The 15,910-nt window shown below is 37.1% G+C and overlaps 1 protein-coding gene across 2 annotated transcripts in view; it reads left to right on the forward strand.

Moving 5' to 3' along the window:
- The window catches only part of CERT1 (ceramide transporter 1), a 159,072-nt gene extending 143,344 nt beyond the window's left edge, over positions 1-15,728 (forward strand). The window contains exons 12-17 of one of the 2 annotated variants that reach the window (XM_036763328.1): positions 183-315; positions 1,830-1,900; positions 5,578-5,706; positions 6,414-6,543; positions 11,576-11,712; positions 12,558-15,720. In XM_036763328.1, the coding sequence (XP_036619223.1) occupies positions 183-315; positions 1,830-1,900; positions 5,578-5,706; positions 6,414-6,543; positions 11,576-11,703 (591 nt within the window). In that variant the 3' untranslated portion in view covers positions 11,704-11,712; positions 12,558-15,720. Of the gene's footprint in view, positions 1-182; positions 316-1,829; positions 1,901-5,577; positions 5,707-6,413; positions 6,544-11,575; positions 11,713-12,557 lie in introns of both variants that reach the window. The other variant, XM_036763324.1, reaches the window with a different exon arrangement.
- Positions 15,729-15,910: the final 182 nt, after the last annotated feature.

A 15,910-nucleotide genomic window follows, 5' to 3' on the forward strand; every position in this document is an offset into this window, starting at 1 on the left:
TAAGTCTTTGAAGATAGATTAGAATTTGATGTGATTCCTATCCTTACCCCAATTTATTTTAGGAGAATTTAATTTTAAAAATAGATTTGAAAGTAGGTCTTAAAAGGAGACTATGTTTGAAGACATGTTGTCTTTGGGACTTGATTTTCTTTCTCAGTAAATTTGATATGTATTCCCTTTAGGTTTATAGAAGAGAGGTAGAGGAGAATGGAATCGTTCTGGATCCTCTAAAAGCTACTCATGCCGTTAAAGGAGTGACAGGACATGAGGTCTGCAGTTACTTCTGGAATGTTGATGTTCGCAATGACTGGGAAAGTAAGATGTCACTATTAATCTACTTTGTCTAACTTTTAAAAAATTCTTAATCTTGAATTTTTCTCTGAAATAAACTTGGAGGACAAAGCAATTAATGTGCAGAAAATTCTATAGACAATCAATTAAATGCCTTCATTTGTAGAACACTTTAAGATTTCAGAATCCTTTCATATAAATTGATATTTGATCTTCAATGACATGAGATAATCAAGACAGATGGCAGAATCCTCATTTTTACAGGTAAGTAAATGGACTTAGAAGATTGATTTGAATAAGATCACATAGCTACTAAGTGGTAGAGCTGAAAGTAGAACCCAGGTCTCTTGATCTTTCAGCCCTTCTTTTCACTAAATCATGCTGTCAACCTAATGAAAACCATGAATCCTGATGCCTTTGTAAACTTTATTATGCATATTCGTTTAAATTCATAAAAAAAAATGTTTCAGCAAGAATTCAGTCCAGACTGCAGGTTTCTATCAAAATTGTTTGTTTGCCTTCTTCAGAAGCTTATCTATCCTAACGTTCTATGTTTGTGGTTGTTCAGTTCCACCAGAAAGTATTAGTATCCTAGGGAGTATCAATACAATGTCAGGAAATGATTTGGGTTACGATGGCTACATCATGAAGTGATGTAGTTCCTTCTCTCAGTGGAGATGGATGGCTGCTCTTCCACATAATCTTAAATGGTTTCCTGGAGCACAGAGAGGTTAGATGACTTGCTCAGAATCCCAGAGCCAGCATGAGTCAGCTGAGACCTGAACTCAGGTCCCTCTTGTTTCAGGGAATACATATATAGTAGGTGCTGAATAAATAAGAAAGTAGTTAGAAATTTCGGTATACTAGAAAATGAGACTGCCTAGTGCAAATACTAGCAGCCACAATTTATTGCCTTAATATAGAAGCTATTGATGCTTTCTGTTTGTATTTGGTATATTTAGTAATATGTACACATTGAGTGTTTGGTGTTACTTGACCAATAAATTAACCCCTTAATTTTGGATTCATCGGACTGCCCATTAAACTCACTCTTAATATGATAGTATGAAATATTGCATTTCTTTTTCACTGAAGTGAGAACTCATTGCACTGATTTTGTGTAATTTTATGAAGCGTCTCCTGTTTATATACTAAGACAATTCAAAATGACACTCTTAGTCTTTGTGGAGCTTCATTTAGTTGTCTTATTTTGTATAAAATTAGACATGAAGCCATTAATTGTAAGTCTTTAGATTCTGCTACAAAACAAACCTTGAAGAAAGGTGGATTCTTAAAATGTATATATAGTGTCTTGGGAAAAGAAGGTTCATTGCTGTGTTACTCTTCTTCTAATAGCCCAACAGATTGCCTCTGGCTTTTAGAATACTGGTAAGGCCTGAGGAAGGATTAAACTCATTTATTTGAGTACTAACAGGTACATACATACTCAAATACATTCACATACATATGTGAAATAGTTATTCTGTCCTAAGAGCCAAAAAAATCATTACTTATTGATCTAATTTCCTTCATTTCAGCAACTATAGAAAATTTCCATGTCGTGGAAAAGTTGTCTGAAAATGCAGTCATCGTTTACCAGACTCACAAGGTACTGCCTTTTTTTTTTTTGTCATCTGTATACTTTTTACATTCTGATACCAAATTTTGCTCTAGAGAATTGATGTAATCAGACAGCATTTATTTATTGTCTGCTATGTGCCAAACACCATTAGACCCTGGAGATAACAAAGACAAAAGTAAAGGTCCCTGTCCCCAAGGATTTTGTGTTCTAACAAGGAATACAACATGTTCAGAAATGTAGGTATGTTTAAAACAGATAGAAAATAACCAGAGTCAAGGGGAGTAGGAAAAGGGAAGGCAGTAGCACCTGGGGAGACTAGGAAAGGCCTCTTGGAGAATATGGTACTTGATTTGCATCTCAAGAAAACTAGGCATTCCAGGAAGAGGAAATAAGTGGCCTTCAGGCATGTGGGACAAACCAGTTGAAAGAAAGACACAAGAACAGGAAGTGACTAGTTTATGTGAAAGGAACAGAAAAGACGCCAATTTGTCTGGATGGTACAGTGCACTGAGAAGAGTGATGTGAGGTAAGATTGGAAAGGCGGCATGCAATTAGTTACTACTAAAGTACTTTAAATGCCAGAGGAATTTATATTTGGTCCTAGACATGGTAGAGAACCACTCCATTTGACTGAGTAGTAGATTCACATATGCTAAGATTTCACTTTAGGAAAATCACTTTGGCAACCAGAAGAGGATAGATAACACTGGGGAGAGATTTGAAGTTAGTTGGCCAAATAGGAGGCTATTGTTCAGGTGAAGAGATGATGGCAACCTGAACTAGGATGGTGGTGGCTGTGTGAGTTGAGAAGAGGACATATATGCAATAGATAGTGTGGAGATTTAAAAATCCATGTTTGATTAAATAAATTAATGAGAGGTCAAGGTAACGGTAAAATTGCAAATCTAGGTGACAAGAGGAATGGTGGTAATTTCAGCAGAAAAAAAGGAAACTCAAAGGAGTAGATTTGGGGGGAAAGATGAAGACTTCTGTTTTTAGAGATGTTGATCTTTGAGATGCCTTCAGGATATTCATTTGAAAATAGCCTGTAAGTGGTTGATTATGTAGGATCAGAGATCAGAGAATGTAGGACTAGATAGACAGATCTGGGAATCATCTGCATAGAGCTGATAATTAAACCCATAGAAGCTAACGAGGTCACCAAGTGAAAGTGTAGATAGAGAAGAGGGCCCAGAAGGGAACCTTGGGGTACACACACCGTTAGGAGGTATAATATAGATGATGACCCAGTGAAGAAGATTGAACAGTAAGTCATGTAGGAAGAAAATCAAAAGAAAGCAGAGCTATGAATCCCAGAAAAGAGAGAAACCAAAAGGAGAGAGGATGGTGAACAGAGTCACACTGCAGGAATGGGCACAACAGATGCAGATTGAGGAAAGACCATTGAGCTTGACAGTTAACTCTGGAGGGAGCAGTCTCCTCTGAGAGAAGAGATCAGAACTGAGATGACTGAGAGTTTGAGGAGTGAGCGTCAGAGGAGAGGAAAAGTAGAGACAACAAGCATAGACACCTTTTTCAAGGAGTTTTGCTAAGAAAAAAAGAGAAAGTGATGGTAGGGATGATAAGATCTAGTGAAAGTCTTTTAAGGGTGAGGGAGACTTGGGCATGATTAAAGGCAGCAAGGAAAGAACCAAACAGAAAGAAACCGAAAATTAGAGGGATGGGAATTATACAGTGGAGACAGTTGGCTGGGAGAGTATGAGTCAAAGGACATACAAGGATTGGCTTTTAAGGAGAAGGTCAAACTTTCATCAGAAACGGGTGTAAAGGAGGAGCTAGTAGGGATTGACACACAGAGCATAGGAGACGAAGAGGTGGTAAGAAGTGGTAGCTCAAAAGAATTGCCCTCTAATTTTCTCAGTAATGCATGAAATAAAGTCCTAAGCTCAGTTTAACAGGGAGACTGATGTAGGAGGTTTCAAGAAAGAAGAAAAAGTTCCAAACATTTGCTGTGCAGGTGAGATAAAGCATCAATTAGAGAAGAGTGAAAAGACTGCCTTTGTGCATTGTGGGTTCAGTTGAAATTAGATAATATACATTTGTAATGGGGGCAGCAGGTAAGAGCCACCAGAATCTGAATTGGGTCATAAACCTGCATAGAAAAAACATCACAGGGAGAGAGTTTACAACAAAGGAGAGTTCTGGCAGTGAAGAGCAAGGAGTATTCTCACTCCCTTCAGAATGACTTTGTTAGGAGGTATGAGAGAAAGTAGTGGCAGTAAGGATTACAAAGGAAACAGTGTCATGCGGGGGAAGCCAGGTCTTCCAGGAATACCTGAAAACTGAAAAATCATGAGAACAGAGTCGAAAATGAAGTGGAAATTTAATAACAGAACTCAAGTTCTAAAAGGCACAATAAAAGAGAATATACTAACTTCTTAGTCGTATATGGTAATGCTCCCTAGTAGTATGAAAGGAAATTAAATATCCCAGTATGTCTAAATTTTTGTTAATAGTTCACAAATTTTATTTATTTCAGAGTTTAAGGCAAGAAAATTTACCAGAAAGACTTGAGTTATAAATATGGACAATAAACTAAACCATGCATTTCTTTCCTCTTTGATAGGCACTTACGTTAAAAAATTTTTTGAAAAAGTTAAAATTTTTAAAGCATTAACATACACATACGTATTTGTGAATGTCAAAGGAAAAGTATAGAGGTCATAGAGAGATGTTATAATGAACATTCGTAAAGTGCTTTGTATTTTATTTACAAAGTCCATTCCTCAATCACCTCGTGAAGGTGTTAAACCTTTTGTGCCAGCAATAAATAGAGAAGTCAGTATATGGCAGAATAATCTAAAGGGTTTGGTGTTTTATTTTTTTTTTTAGATTTCACTGTTTTGGTATTCTTTTAAATAACCTTTGCTGTGAAAAGGTACTCTCTCCTCTTAAAACCTATTGTCCCTGGTTTTAATTCCTGCCCTTATGTAAACATGAGGCTTTAAACTAATAATAACTGACCTTTATATAGCACTTTAAGGTTTGTAAATTTCTTAGTGTATGTTATCTTCCTTGAACCTCATCACTATGATGTAGGTGCTCCTGATATTATCCCTGTTCTACAGGGGAGGAAAGTGAGGCTTAGAAAGGCTGGTCACATGGCTAGTCAATGTTAACTATGGGATTCACATACAGACGTTCCTGATTCCAGGTCTAGCATTTTATCTACTCCCTCTGCTACATCTCTTCTTTGAAGTAGAACAGGCCTCCATCTCATTAATTCAGGAGCTTCTTCCTCTGATACAGATCAGAACTTGTTGCTGCTTGGCCTGCCTGTGTAATTCTTGTCCATGTTCTTTCCAAAAGTTGGCTATTGTGCTTGAGGCCTTCCTCCCTTCCTTCCAATATTATAAGAGTACCAGTGATACTGTGCCCCCCCAGTCATCACTAATTCTTGCTGTCTGAACCAGCCCATCTTCTCTTTCTTTTGTAAATTCCTTGATGGTCTTAACTTCTGTTCTTCTTCAGCTATTCAGTTTACAGCTTTGTAAAACCATAAATTTATTCTCATGCTTAACCTCTTTTAGGGGGAAGTCTCAGCTGTCATTTTATAAGCTTCTATCTTCTACTTGTGCATAATGTGTCAGCACCCAGTTTGGTTTTGCATTGACATGTGATTATCAGAGACATCTAGATAGAAAATATTCTAGATTTTCAGTAAGTTTTGACTTCTTCTACAGAGGGTGTGGCCTGCTTCTCAACGTGATGTGTTATACCTCTCTGCCATTCGAAAGATACCAGCATTGACTGAAAATGACCCTGAAACTTGGATTGTGTGTAATTTTTCTGTGGATCATGACAGTGCACCCGTGAGTACTTAGGCTTAGTTATTCTTAATTCTAAAAGCTAATTCTGAATTCCAAATCCAAAAATGACATAATTCTGAATAAAAAATTAAAACAAAGGGAAAGATTGCATACTTGCCAGGTGTTATCTTGATTCTTTTTTCCTTTGATGTCGCATCAACTGAGCAATTCTACAATTAAAATTGTTTCATTCATTTTTAGTTGTATGTTGGTATTAGCTCAATATGAAGTATCAAAGGATACCTCTGTCAACAGGATTAATATGTAGCCTTTCTCTTTCTATTGGAGTACACTTCCTTACCTATTAGAAACATTTGATAGTGGTAGCACTATCATATCCTCAGTGTTATTCAGAAGGCTTTAGTTCCTAAACTAATGATATAGATCATTTGTTAACCTAGGTTTGCATTTATGGCTTTAGAGCTCTCAGGATGGTAATTACAGTTGCATCAGTAGTTCGTAAGCCATTCCTCTTTCTTCCAGGATGACTAATCTCGAATTTACTTCTGCTTAGTTTGTATGCTTTACTTGGGATGGTGTTTTTTCTACACGTGCTCCCCAGGTTTATAAAACTGCTTCCTTATATTGATTTAAATGGTTTTAAGAGAAAATCAGATTTTTTTTACTCATCTGACATGTTAGGGCAGTTAATTAGTGGTTTTTATTAAATATTTTTTATTTACTAAACTATTGGTTTGGGATTTTTGCAGGTAAACAATCGATGTGTCCGTGCCAAAATAAATATTGCTTTGATATGTCAAACTTTGGTAAGCCCACCAGAGGGAAACCAGGAAATAAGCAGAGACAATATTCTATGCAAGATCACATATGTAGCTAATGGTATGTGAATTTTTAGTATTGTTGGTCTTTATAGCTTGAATAATGGATTTGTAGTAACTAGAGGATAAAAGGGACAAATGTGTTAAAGTGTTGATTAATGACCATTTTGCTATACAATACATTTAGAATTAAGAATGCAAAGAATGGGGAAGGAAATGAACGACAATTCTCCCTAACCTTGTTGTCTGGCCTTTTGCTTTTCAGTATGTTTTTCAGTCTGTCAGCCTTTCACATATTAATATTTTCATTTCAGTTCCTCATAGTGTGATGGACAATTTGTTTAATTCTTCTCAAGTTTCCTAACATAATGTAAGCGTTACTAAACCCCATTTCTACTTTCCATATCTCAGTTCCACCCCAACTTCCCATAACCTCCTCTTCTTATCAGATAATGTTAATTTTTAAAAGTAGTGCTTTTGATGAGTTTGCCTTATTAAACTGCTTTTCATTCTTCCTGCCTGAAGAAAAAGATATTTTTTTAACCAAGTTTAACCCTTCCATCTGCATTCTTAATTCCATTTCTTCCTTATCCTCTTTAGCACTGTGAATCTCTTCCACTCTGCTAGCCCCTTCTCTGCTACAAACGTGGTCAGCTTTGCTGTTTCTTGAACACTTTCATTTGGCCCACCTTCCCCACGTGACGTGCTATTGCTCTCCTTGTTTTTGCTGACAAGTAGTCTTTATGTGTTGCCTCGACTTCCTCACTGTCTTGCTCTTTCCTTAACCCCCAACAATCTCATTTATGCCTCCAGTCCAACTGTTTCACCTCCTCAAGCAATCCCATTCCATTTCCTCCAACAGATTGCCCCTCTGGCACTTATTTTCACTTGCACCTCATCTATTGGTTCCTTCCCTACTTCCTACAAACATGTCTGACCCATCACAAGACCCTCACTCGATCCTTCCATCCCCGCTGTCATCTTACGTCTCTTCTGCTTTTTGTGGCTGAAGTAGCCGCAATGGGTGCCTCCACTTTTTCTCTTCTCGCTCTTTTCTTGACCCCTTGCTTCCAACCGTATCATTCCACCAAAATTACTAGTCTTTTCTGAATTACCAAATCCAATGACCTTTTCTTAGTCTTCATCCTCTTTGACCTTTCCACAACTTTTGACGCTGGCAGTCACCCTCTTCTTAATCCTCTTTTCTCTCTAGATTTTTGGGACACTATTCTCTGCTGGTTTTCCTACCTATCTGACTGTTGCTTCTCTTCCTCCTTTGCTGGATCCTAAATCAATATTATGCCCTCTAATTGTAGGTGTTCCACAGAGCTCTGTCCTAGGCCCTCATCCCTTCTCCCTCTATACTATTTCACTTGTTGATCTCATCATAGATTTAATTGCCATCTCTCTGCTGATGATTCTTATATCTGCCTATCCTGCCCTGACCCCTCTTCTGATCTCTAATCTCATATGCCCATCTGTCAGACATCTTAAACTCCAAAGCTAAACTCATTCTTTCCCCCAAATGCCTCCTACTTCTTACCTTCCCCATTACTATAGAGGATAACACCAGACTCTCAGGCTCCCAACCTGGATTCTTCTGTCTCTGTCTCTCTCTCTCTCTCTCTCTCTCTCTCTCTCTCTCTCTCTCTCTCTCTCTCTCTCTCTCTCTCTCTCCTCTCTCCCTCTGTCTCCCCTCCCCCCCCTCTCTGTCTCTGTCTCTGTCAGATACACACCCATTCCTAGATTCTTCACTGTCTCTCCTACACACATATGAGCTGTTGCCATGTCTATCAATGTCACCTTTGCAGCATCTCTCATAGATGTCCCCTTCTCTCCTGACACTGCCACCACTTGGGGCAGGCCATCATTACCTCATGCCTGTACTATTGCAGTAGCTGCTGGAGGCTCTGCCTTCCTCAAGTCTGTCCCCACTTCAATCCATCCTCCATTCAGCCAAAGTGATTTTCCTGAAGCTTAAGTCTGACCATGTCAGTTCCCTACTCAATAAACTCCAGTGGCTCCCTGTCACCTCCAGGATCAAATACAAAATCTTCTCTTTTGTATTCAAAGCCCTCAATAACCTAGTCCCTTCTTACTTTTCCAGTCTTGTTATACGTCACTCCTGGACATATATCCTTCGATCCAGTAACGCTGGCCTCCTGCAGTTCCATGAACAGGACACTCCATCTTTCACTTCAGGCACTCTCTCCAGCTGTCCCCCATGCCTGGAATATTCTCTCTCCTCCACTCTAATGACCTCCCTGGTTTCCTTTAAGTCCCAGTTAAAATCACACCTACAGGAAGTTTTTCCCAACCCCTCTTAATTCCATTGCCTTCCCTCTGTTATTATTTCCTATTTATCCTGTATATAGCTTCTTTCTACATATTCAGTTGTTATTTGCATATTTATTGTTTCCCCCATTAGATTGTGAGGTCCTTGATGGCAGGGATAGCCTTTTGCCTCTTATTTTACACATAATAGACACTTAAATGTTTGTTGATTGGCAAATCTCATGACTTTTTATCAACATCTACAGCCTTTGGTCCATTTGTTTTTTTCATGAAATTCTCAATTTCCTTGGCTTCCATGATTCTGCATTCCTAATTTTTTTTCTACCTTTTTGAAATTCGTTCTCTTACTTTCTCCTTGCTATATTCCCTCACACTTTACATTTACCGGGATTGTCATTGGTCCTGTCTTCTGTGTTCCCTCAGCTCACCTGCTCCCATGGATGGCCACCTTCAAATTCCTTGCCTTCCCCTTTGCCCTGCATTTCTTTGAGTTACAGCCCTACATTTCTAGCAACCAGTTGACTTTTTCCACTGGGTATTTGCTCATCACTTTAAACTTGGTATTTCTGAAACAAAACTTACCTCTTGACTTTTCAGTTTCTATTAGCAGTGGCACTTCTCTTCCAATAACCAGGTAGTCACCTTTTGAATCCTCTTTATCTTTGCCTTCCCCCCTCAAGCATTAATTTAGTCACCACATCCTGTCACTTTTTCCTTCTAAATATCTCATCAGTCCCTTCCTTGCCCATTTCTGTTATTGCCTCTCCAGACCCTGACTATTTTGTGCTACAGTCTTTCCCCATCCAATTCTTCCAGTGCAACACTGCCAAATTTTCTTGTAGAAAAAAGTATAAACGTCATTACTTGTCTTTCAAGGTGTGCCAGAATCTGGCTCCAGCCTTCTCTTTAAGAGCTGACACCAATGGGAAGGATGCTGGATTTAGAGTCACAAGACAGGATCACATTCTAGCTCTGCTACTTACTACCTGAGAGATGGGAAATGAATTTTTTTTCCTCTGGCCCTCAGTTTCCTCGATGGTAAAAAATGTCACTTATTTTAAAAACTAGGGAATAAAAAACACAGGAGTTGGACTTGATACCATCTAGGATCCTTTCTATTCCCAAGTCTATATTCTTTATGCTTTCAATGGAGCAATAGAGAGAGCACTGGACCTGGAGTCAGGGAAACCTAAATACAAATGCTGCCTCAGGCACTTACCCGCTGTGTGACCCTGGGCAAGTCACTTAACCTCTGTCTCCCTCAGTTTCCTCATCTGTAAAATGAGATAATAATAGTAACTACTGCCCAAGGCTGTTTTGATTGAGAATAAAATAAAATACTAAAGTGCTTTGCAGACTTTAAATCACTATGCAAATGTTTGTTGTGTTTGTACTGTTATCTTCATCATCATCACAACAGTGCCAAGCACTTAAATATTTTACAACATGAAACATATTTTCCGAGCAGGTATTCACCGAAATTATACATGTGTAAAGTTATCCATTAAAGCTCTAACAATAATAGTTTTCCTGTGAATAGTCATATTGTGTACATAAAACTTCTAAAACTGTAATTGCCAACATTTTATCATAACCACATGATTAGAAGTTTAAAGCCAGCTTTTTGCCCATATGACAAGGAAGAAGAATGTCTATAATGCTAAATTTGGATAAGGGGAAATTGAAATAACTATTCTGTGCTGATATGATTTTGTATACTTGTTTGGCAGTTGCTTTTCTCAATCGAGTTTCAAGACCCCAACTAGAGGGCAATGGACTACTTTAGTCATTATTAGTAGTTAATTTTTAAGAAGTAAATATTTCTGATATTGTACAGCTAGTATGTTTATTCTAAGTTAGCAAATATCATTTAATAGTAAATAAAATTCTAATCTAGGGACCAATCACATGTGGACTACTTTCTCCTCTAGTATCTAGTCACATTATGAATAGGTGAGTTACTTCTCTGTCCTCACAGGTCTCTGAATGTGAGAGTAAGAGTAACACTTATCTTGAGGTAATGTGACTAAATAAGTAAAATTTAAATGAGACTAGGAGGAAGGAAATGTGTTCTGTTTTTACGGTCTCCAAAGAGTTTGACTTGGTGATACTCTTGCTCTCTCTGAATATTTATTGTATGTATATGTTTTGTACGGTACATTTGTTCATAGTTCCTAGAGCCAGGAGGGGAGAGGCAAGTAACTACTTTCAGTGAGCTAGACTTAAGTCAGCTTCCTTGCTTTTTACACAATAATTAAATTCATAGAATCATCGAATTTTACAAAACTGAATGGGCCTCAGATTATCTCATTCAGCTATTACAGAAGAGCATAGTGAGGTCCAGAGAAGGCAAGTGAATTGGCCAAGAACATTCAGCAAGTATGGACTAAAGCCCATCTCCCTTGATCCCTTGTCTGGTACTGTTGGCATCAGTCACCATTTTCCTGAGAAGTTATGGGCATAAATGATACTTTTATAGATTAAATCTTATTTTAGATACACTAAAGCTTGTTCTATGTCTAGTTAGGTTTGCAGCCTAAATGACTTCCAGATAAATATTATTCCATATTTATAAAGTATAGAGCCCATTATTTAAAATGCTAATGTGTGACTATTAATCTTGTAATTTTGAGCTCTTAGTAAAAGAATCAATGATCCTAGACTTAGGAAGTCTTGGCTAGATTGAAAGAAGAATCTCAGCATAAGAAATTTATGTATAAATGTTGATGCCAGCTCATGCATTGGAGAATATTCTTAAGTAGGAGTTTTAATGTGTTTTTTTTCTTTCTTTGATTTAGTGAACCCTGGAGGATGGGCACCAGCCTCAGTGTTAAGGGCAGTGGCAAAACGAGAGTATCCCAAGTTTCTAAAGCGTTTCACATCCTATGTCCAAGAAAAAACTGCAGGGAAACCAATTTTGTTCTAGTGTTAACAGGTATTCATATTTCTGTGTGTATTTAGTAGCTTCTCTTTATAAGTGTCAAAAAATAAATTCAGCCATTAATACAAAAAAAAAACCACATCATTTGCTTTTGAAATATGTAAGGCTAGAAATCTTACCATTCCTATCCTTTATAAGTATTAGCGAATTCATGGTCAGTTGAGCTAAAATTATAGTGATAACAGTGATTAGGGTTTGAATCTGCTTATTTGTTTTTGTATCCTGGAGTTTTTTTAATAAAATGAGCTTATTGCCAGACACTAATGTAAGTGTTAATATATTTTTGACATCTCAGATTATCTGAATTGTCCAGGATACCAGTTGACTAGAATTGTTAAACTGGTTCATAACAACGTTTGTCATTTTCAGATATAGCCAACCTTGAATAAGATTTTGTGCCCTCTGTGCATCAATTTTGAAACATTTTGAAAATTGCTGTGTTTTGGAATGATTTTTGCTTAGCCTTGGTGATATATTTCTTGTTGGTAATACTTCTGCCTGTTTATCTACTGAATAAACCAAAAATCCATCTCCATTTCTGGCCCATAGACCTTCTTCTTTGTCTCTTCTACTTTATCCCATTCAGTTTCTTGAGTATTTTCCTCCTATCTGTAACATGATTAAATTTCCTCATCTATAAGATGATTAAATTTCCTCTAAGTTCCATTTCAGCTCTGCATTTACAGTTCTGGGGTCCCAATAGTTTCAGTAGCACAGCAGAGTTATTAGTGAATTCACTGGATAGGAACAGCTCATTCAAGTGGTCTTCTGAGGACTTCCTGTTAATATGTTGCTCATTAATATGTTGCTCACATTTAAACTTCTTGTACATTTTGCAGTGACTAAAGCAAGGCTGTGTGAACATTCCATGTTGGAGGAATTAACCAAAACGAATGCTCTAAGCTGGAACGTAGGATTTACAGCCACCCTTTCTGTGGCCCACGACCTTGGCTTTGTGCACTGAAATGAAGAAACCCTGCAATACAGTGACACCGAACATCTGACACTAGCTCTCTCCTGCTAGCTCTTCTTGCTTAGTGTATAACTATAAATACATGTAATAATACATGTATATGGCTATATTTTTATTTGCTTGCTTTGGGGGAGGGAGGGAGACTTTGAATCACAAACTTGGGGAATTAATGCTTTAATTTGGGGAAATTTTTGCAAAGCTTTTAATTTTACTATGGCCCTGCTTAAGAGCCTCACATATGTGTTGGGTTTTTGTGTGCAAATTTTAAAGCACATAATGCAGACACATAACGTAAGGACATATGTGCTTTCTGTGCACCAAACATAAAGGGTATGGTTCTTTTTTTCAGGCCTGCAGTCCATTCTAGGTGGCCAGGTTTTTCTGATTTTGCTTTGTATAATCATAGAGTCCATTGCTGCTGATTTCTATAATGAATCATCTTGTCATGTAAAATGTCTCAATAACTGAGGGCTGTCAATAACCAATGACTTTGCCTTTTCTATTGTCTTACTCTCATGATGAACTTTGGTTCTGATGGAGGAAGTGTGAAAAGCTTTATTTTTTTCTCAGATATCTTTATATTTCTATTGTATTTTTCAGTTCTGTACTATGTGCTATAGGTTTTTTGGTTTGTTTTTATGAACACAATTTGGCAATTTCTAGAGTGGTTCTGTTATGACCTACAAGAGACTGCCTGCCTGAAAACAGCAACAGTATCCATTCTCCCTTACTGGGTATAGATAGAACTGTTTTCTGGCAAGATGATTAAAGTTATTGAGCTCATGTTTTCCTGAAATTGCAAAAGGATGCACTGTAATGCTTATTAAAGTAGATCAGACTTTACAAGTTTGACATTTGACAACATTCCCACTACTTAAAACAGGCATGTTTACTGGTCCTTCTGATTCCGGTCTCAAAACTGTGTTGTGAAGTTTGCATAGAAAATGTGAGTTATCTTATTATTGCCTCTTGGTCAGAACCTTCATTGAACAGTAAAGGATTCTGTTCAGTTTTAATTGCAGAGTTCCCCTTAGTTGCTGTGAAAATTTAAATGTAAAATAACTTTTTAGATGACTGTAAACAACTTTAAAGCTTGGAGTTGAGGCAGAAAATGGTACTTAAAGAAGTAGAAATAACTGCCAACTTCAGAATCTTTCTAGTGGTGATGTCTTGGAGAGAGAACGCAGAAGCGTTTCATGGGTGTTTGCTGACTTATGCATCTCAGTAGAAATAGAAGTCTGATACTTTTTTGTAAAGTCATGTAGTATGAAACATGTCCTGTATATATTTCATACATGATAATGGATTCTTGATGTTAAATGCAAGATGATTTAATGACGGGATGAGGCTGATCACTTAAATCTCCACAATCCTGGAAGAGAATTACTTGCATCAGATATAATAGTATTTATTATTCTGTACAAAGAGAGAAAATGCTTATATAAACACGTGCTTACATTACATGCACGCAGATTTCATGCTCCATAAAATTTTTCTATTTTTTAATTTGCCTTTCTCAAAATTATTTGCATGGAATATGCCTTATTACAGAAACATGCTGTTCACGATTTGAATATGTGGAAAAGTGCCTATATGGTGGTAATACTAGTAAGGCAAATGAGACAAAAATGATATCTGTTTACATCACCAGTGAACATTTTATATAGTGATGTTACAAAGAGAAAAGTTTATACCTCAAATATCTATCTTCTTTTACAATCAGGTTGGGGGAGGGAGGAAAAAAGTTTCATTCACCATAGTCACTTTTGGGAACTTGGAAAAAATTCTTTATGCCCAGCTATAAATATTCCATTTCTGATAACTATCATGAAGACAGTCAAATAACTGTTTAGTAATTTAATTGGATAGCTTTATTTTACAAAGATATGGAAAGTTTACAAAAGCAGTATATAAATCTTAATATCATCAGTTGCATTTGCACTAAATGTGATGTACTTTTGCAATTTATTCTGTAAATAAAATGATTACACTAAAGATGCTATTTGTTAAATAAATAAATAACTTTTCAATGAGTGCACTAGTACTTCACTAGTGTTAACCCTACCCAATCAGAGTTAGGTGAGACTTAGAGAATGTGGAAAGAGTTCAAAATTCAGAAGAGGTACTAACCTTTTTAGTAAATATTCATAACCTGTAGAACTATTTTCATAAGGCTAATTCCCATATATTGAGTGTCAATGATGCTCTCTTCCCCAGATCATTTTTACTTCTCATGCCTGAGATATTAACTTTTAAATTTGTATCCTCCTACTCTCCCTCCGTCCACATCTCTTCTAATACCCTTTTGTGCTGTGATAGAGATACTGCAGGATTCTAAAATGTGCAAAATATTGGTGAATCAGGAGCTTTTTCCCCGTGCAGCACAGCCAGGGTACAGAACAGGAGGGTGCAATATTTCACCGGGGACTTGGGACTCTGAATTTTAAGAGGGTAGATGACTATGCAGGACTTTGGGATTGAAAACAGGGACAGCCAGACCTAAGGAGCTCTGTGTCTGTGCCTGAGGGGGTGCGTGCGTGCGTGCATGCGTGTGTGTATGTGTGTCTCTCGAAGTGATGAGAAGGAGGAGTGGCTTTTCCCATTTTGTCTGTTCCCATCAACTAATTTGTATACCTATACATCAGTGTCAGTAGCTTTTGAGGAAAATTTCATCATTTGAAAATAATTATTTTGTCAGCTTTATTCCATTGGGCTGAGCTGGTTTTCCCGTGAAACTATGTGGGTTCTCTTTAAGCTAATCAGTTTGCTAATCATTTTGTTCAGTTAAAAATCTTTCACCAATATTTTGTCACAGTTGTACAGATCAAGATGTATAAGGATTATTGTCACTGTTCATCTACAGACTCAAAAACATAAATCATTTTCAAGTACCTTGAGAGTGTGTAGAGTGTAACTGTTCTATGATAGCTTTATGATCCTGATGTTAAAAGAAAAATTGGATCTTCCATGTTACAATCAGAAATTAAAACCAGTATTTAAAAGTGGAAAAAGTATTAAAATATTATGGACAAAACGTGTTTCCTTGCCTGTTTTTTTTTTTAATTGAGCCAATGTTCTCCCAAGATGGATTTGAAAAACCAGTAGAAAATTGCAGCCATTCTTTTTTTCCTTTGGAGCACGCAGTATGTGTTGGATAAATATAAATAAACGAGAGAAATTTTATTTTCAAGCATGTTCAGAAGGACAGGTGCTCTAAGG

Source organism: Trichosurus vulpecula, chromosome 1 (genome assembly GCF_011100635.1).
Source record: "Trichosurus vulpecula isolate mTriVul1 chromosome 1, mTriVul1.pri, whole genome shotgun sequence".
Taxonomy (NCBI): domain Eukaryota; kingdom Metazoa; phylum Chordata; class Mammalia; order Diprotodontia; family Phalangeridae; genus Trichosurus; species Trichosurus vulpecula.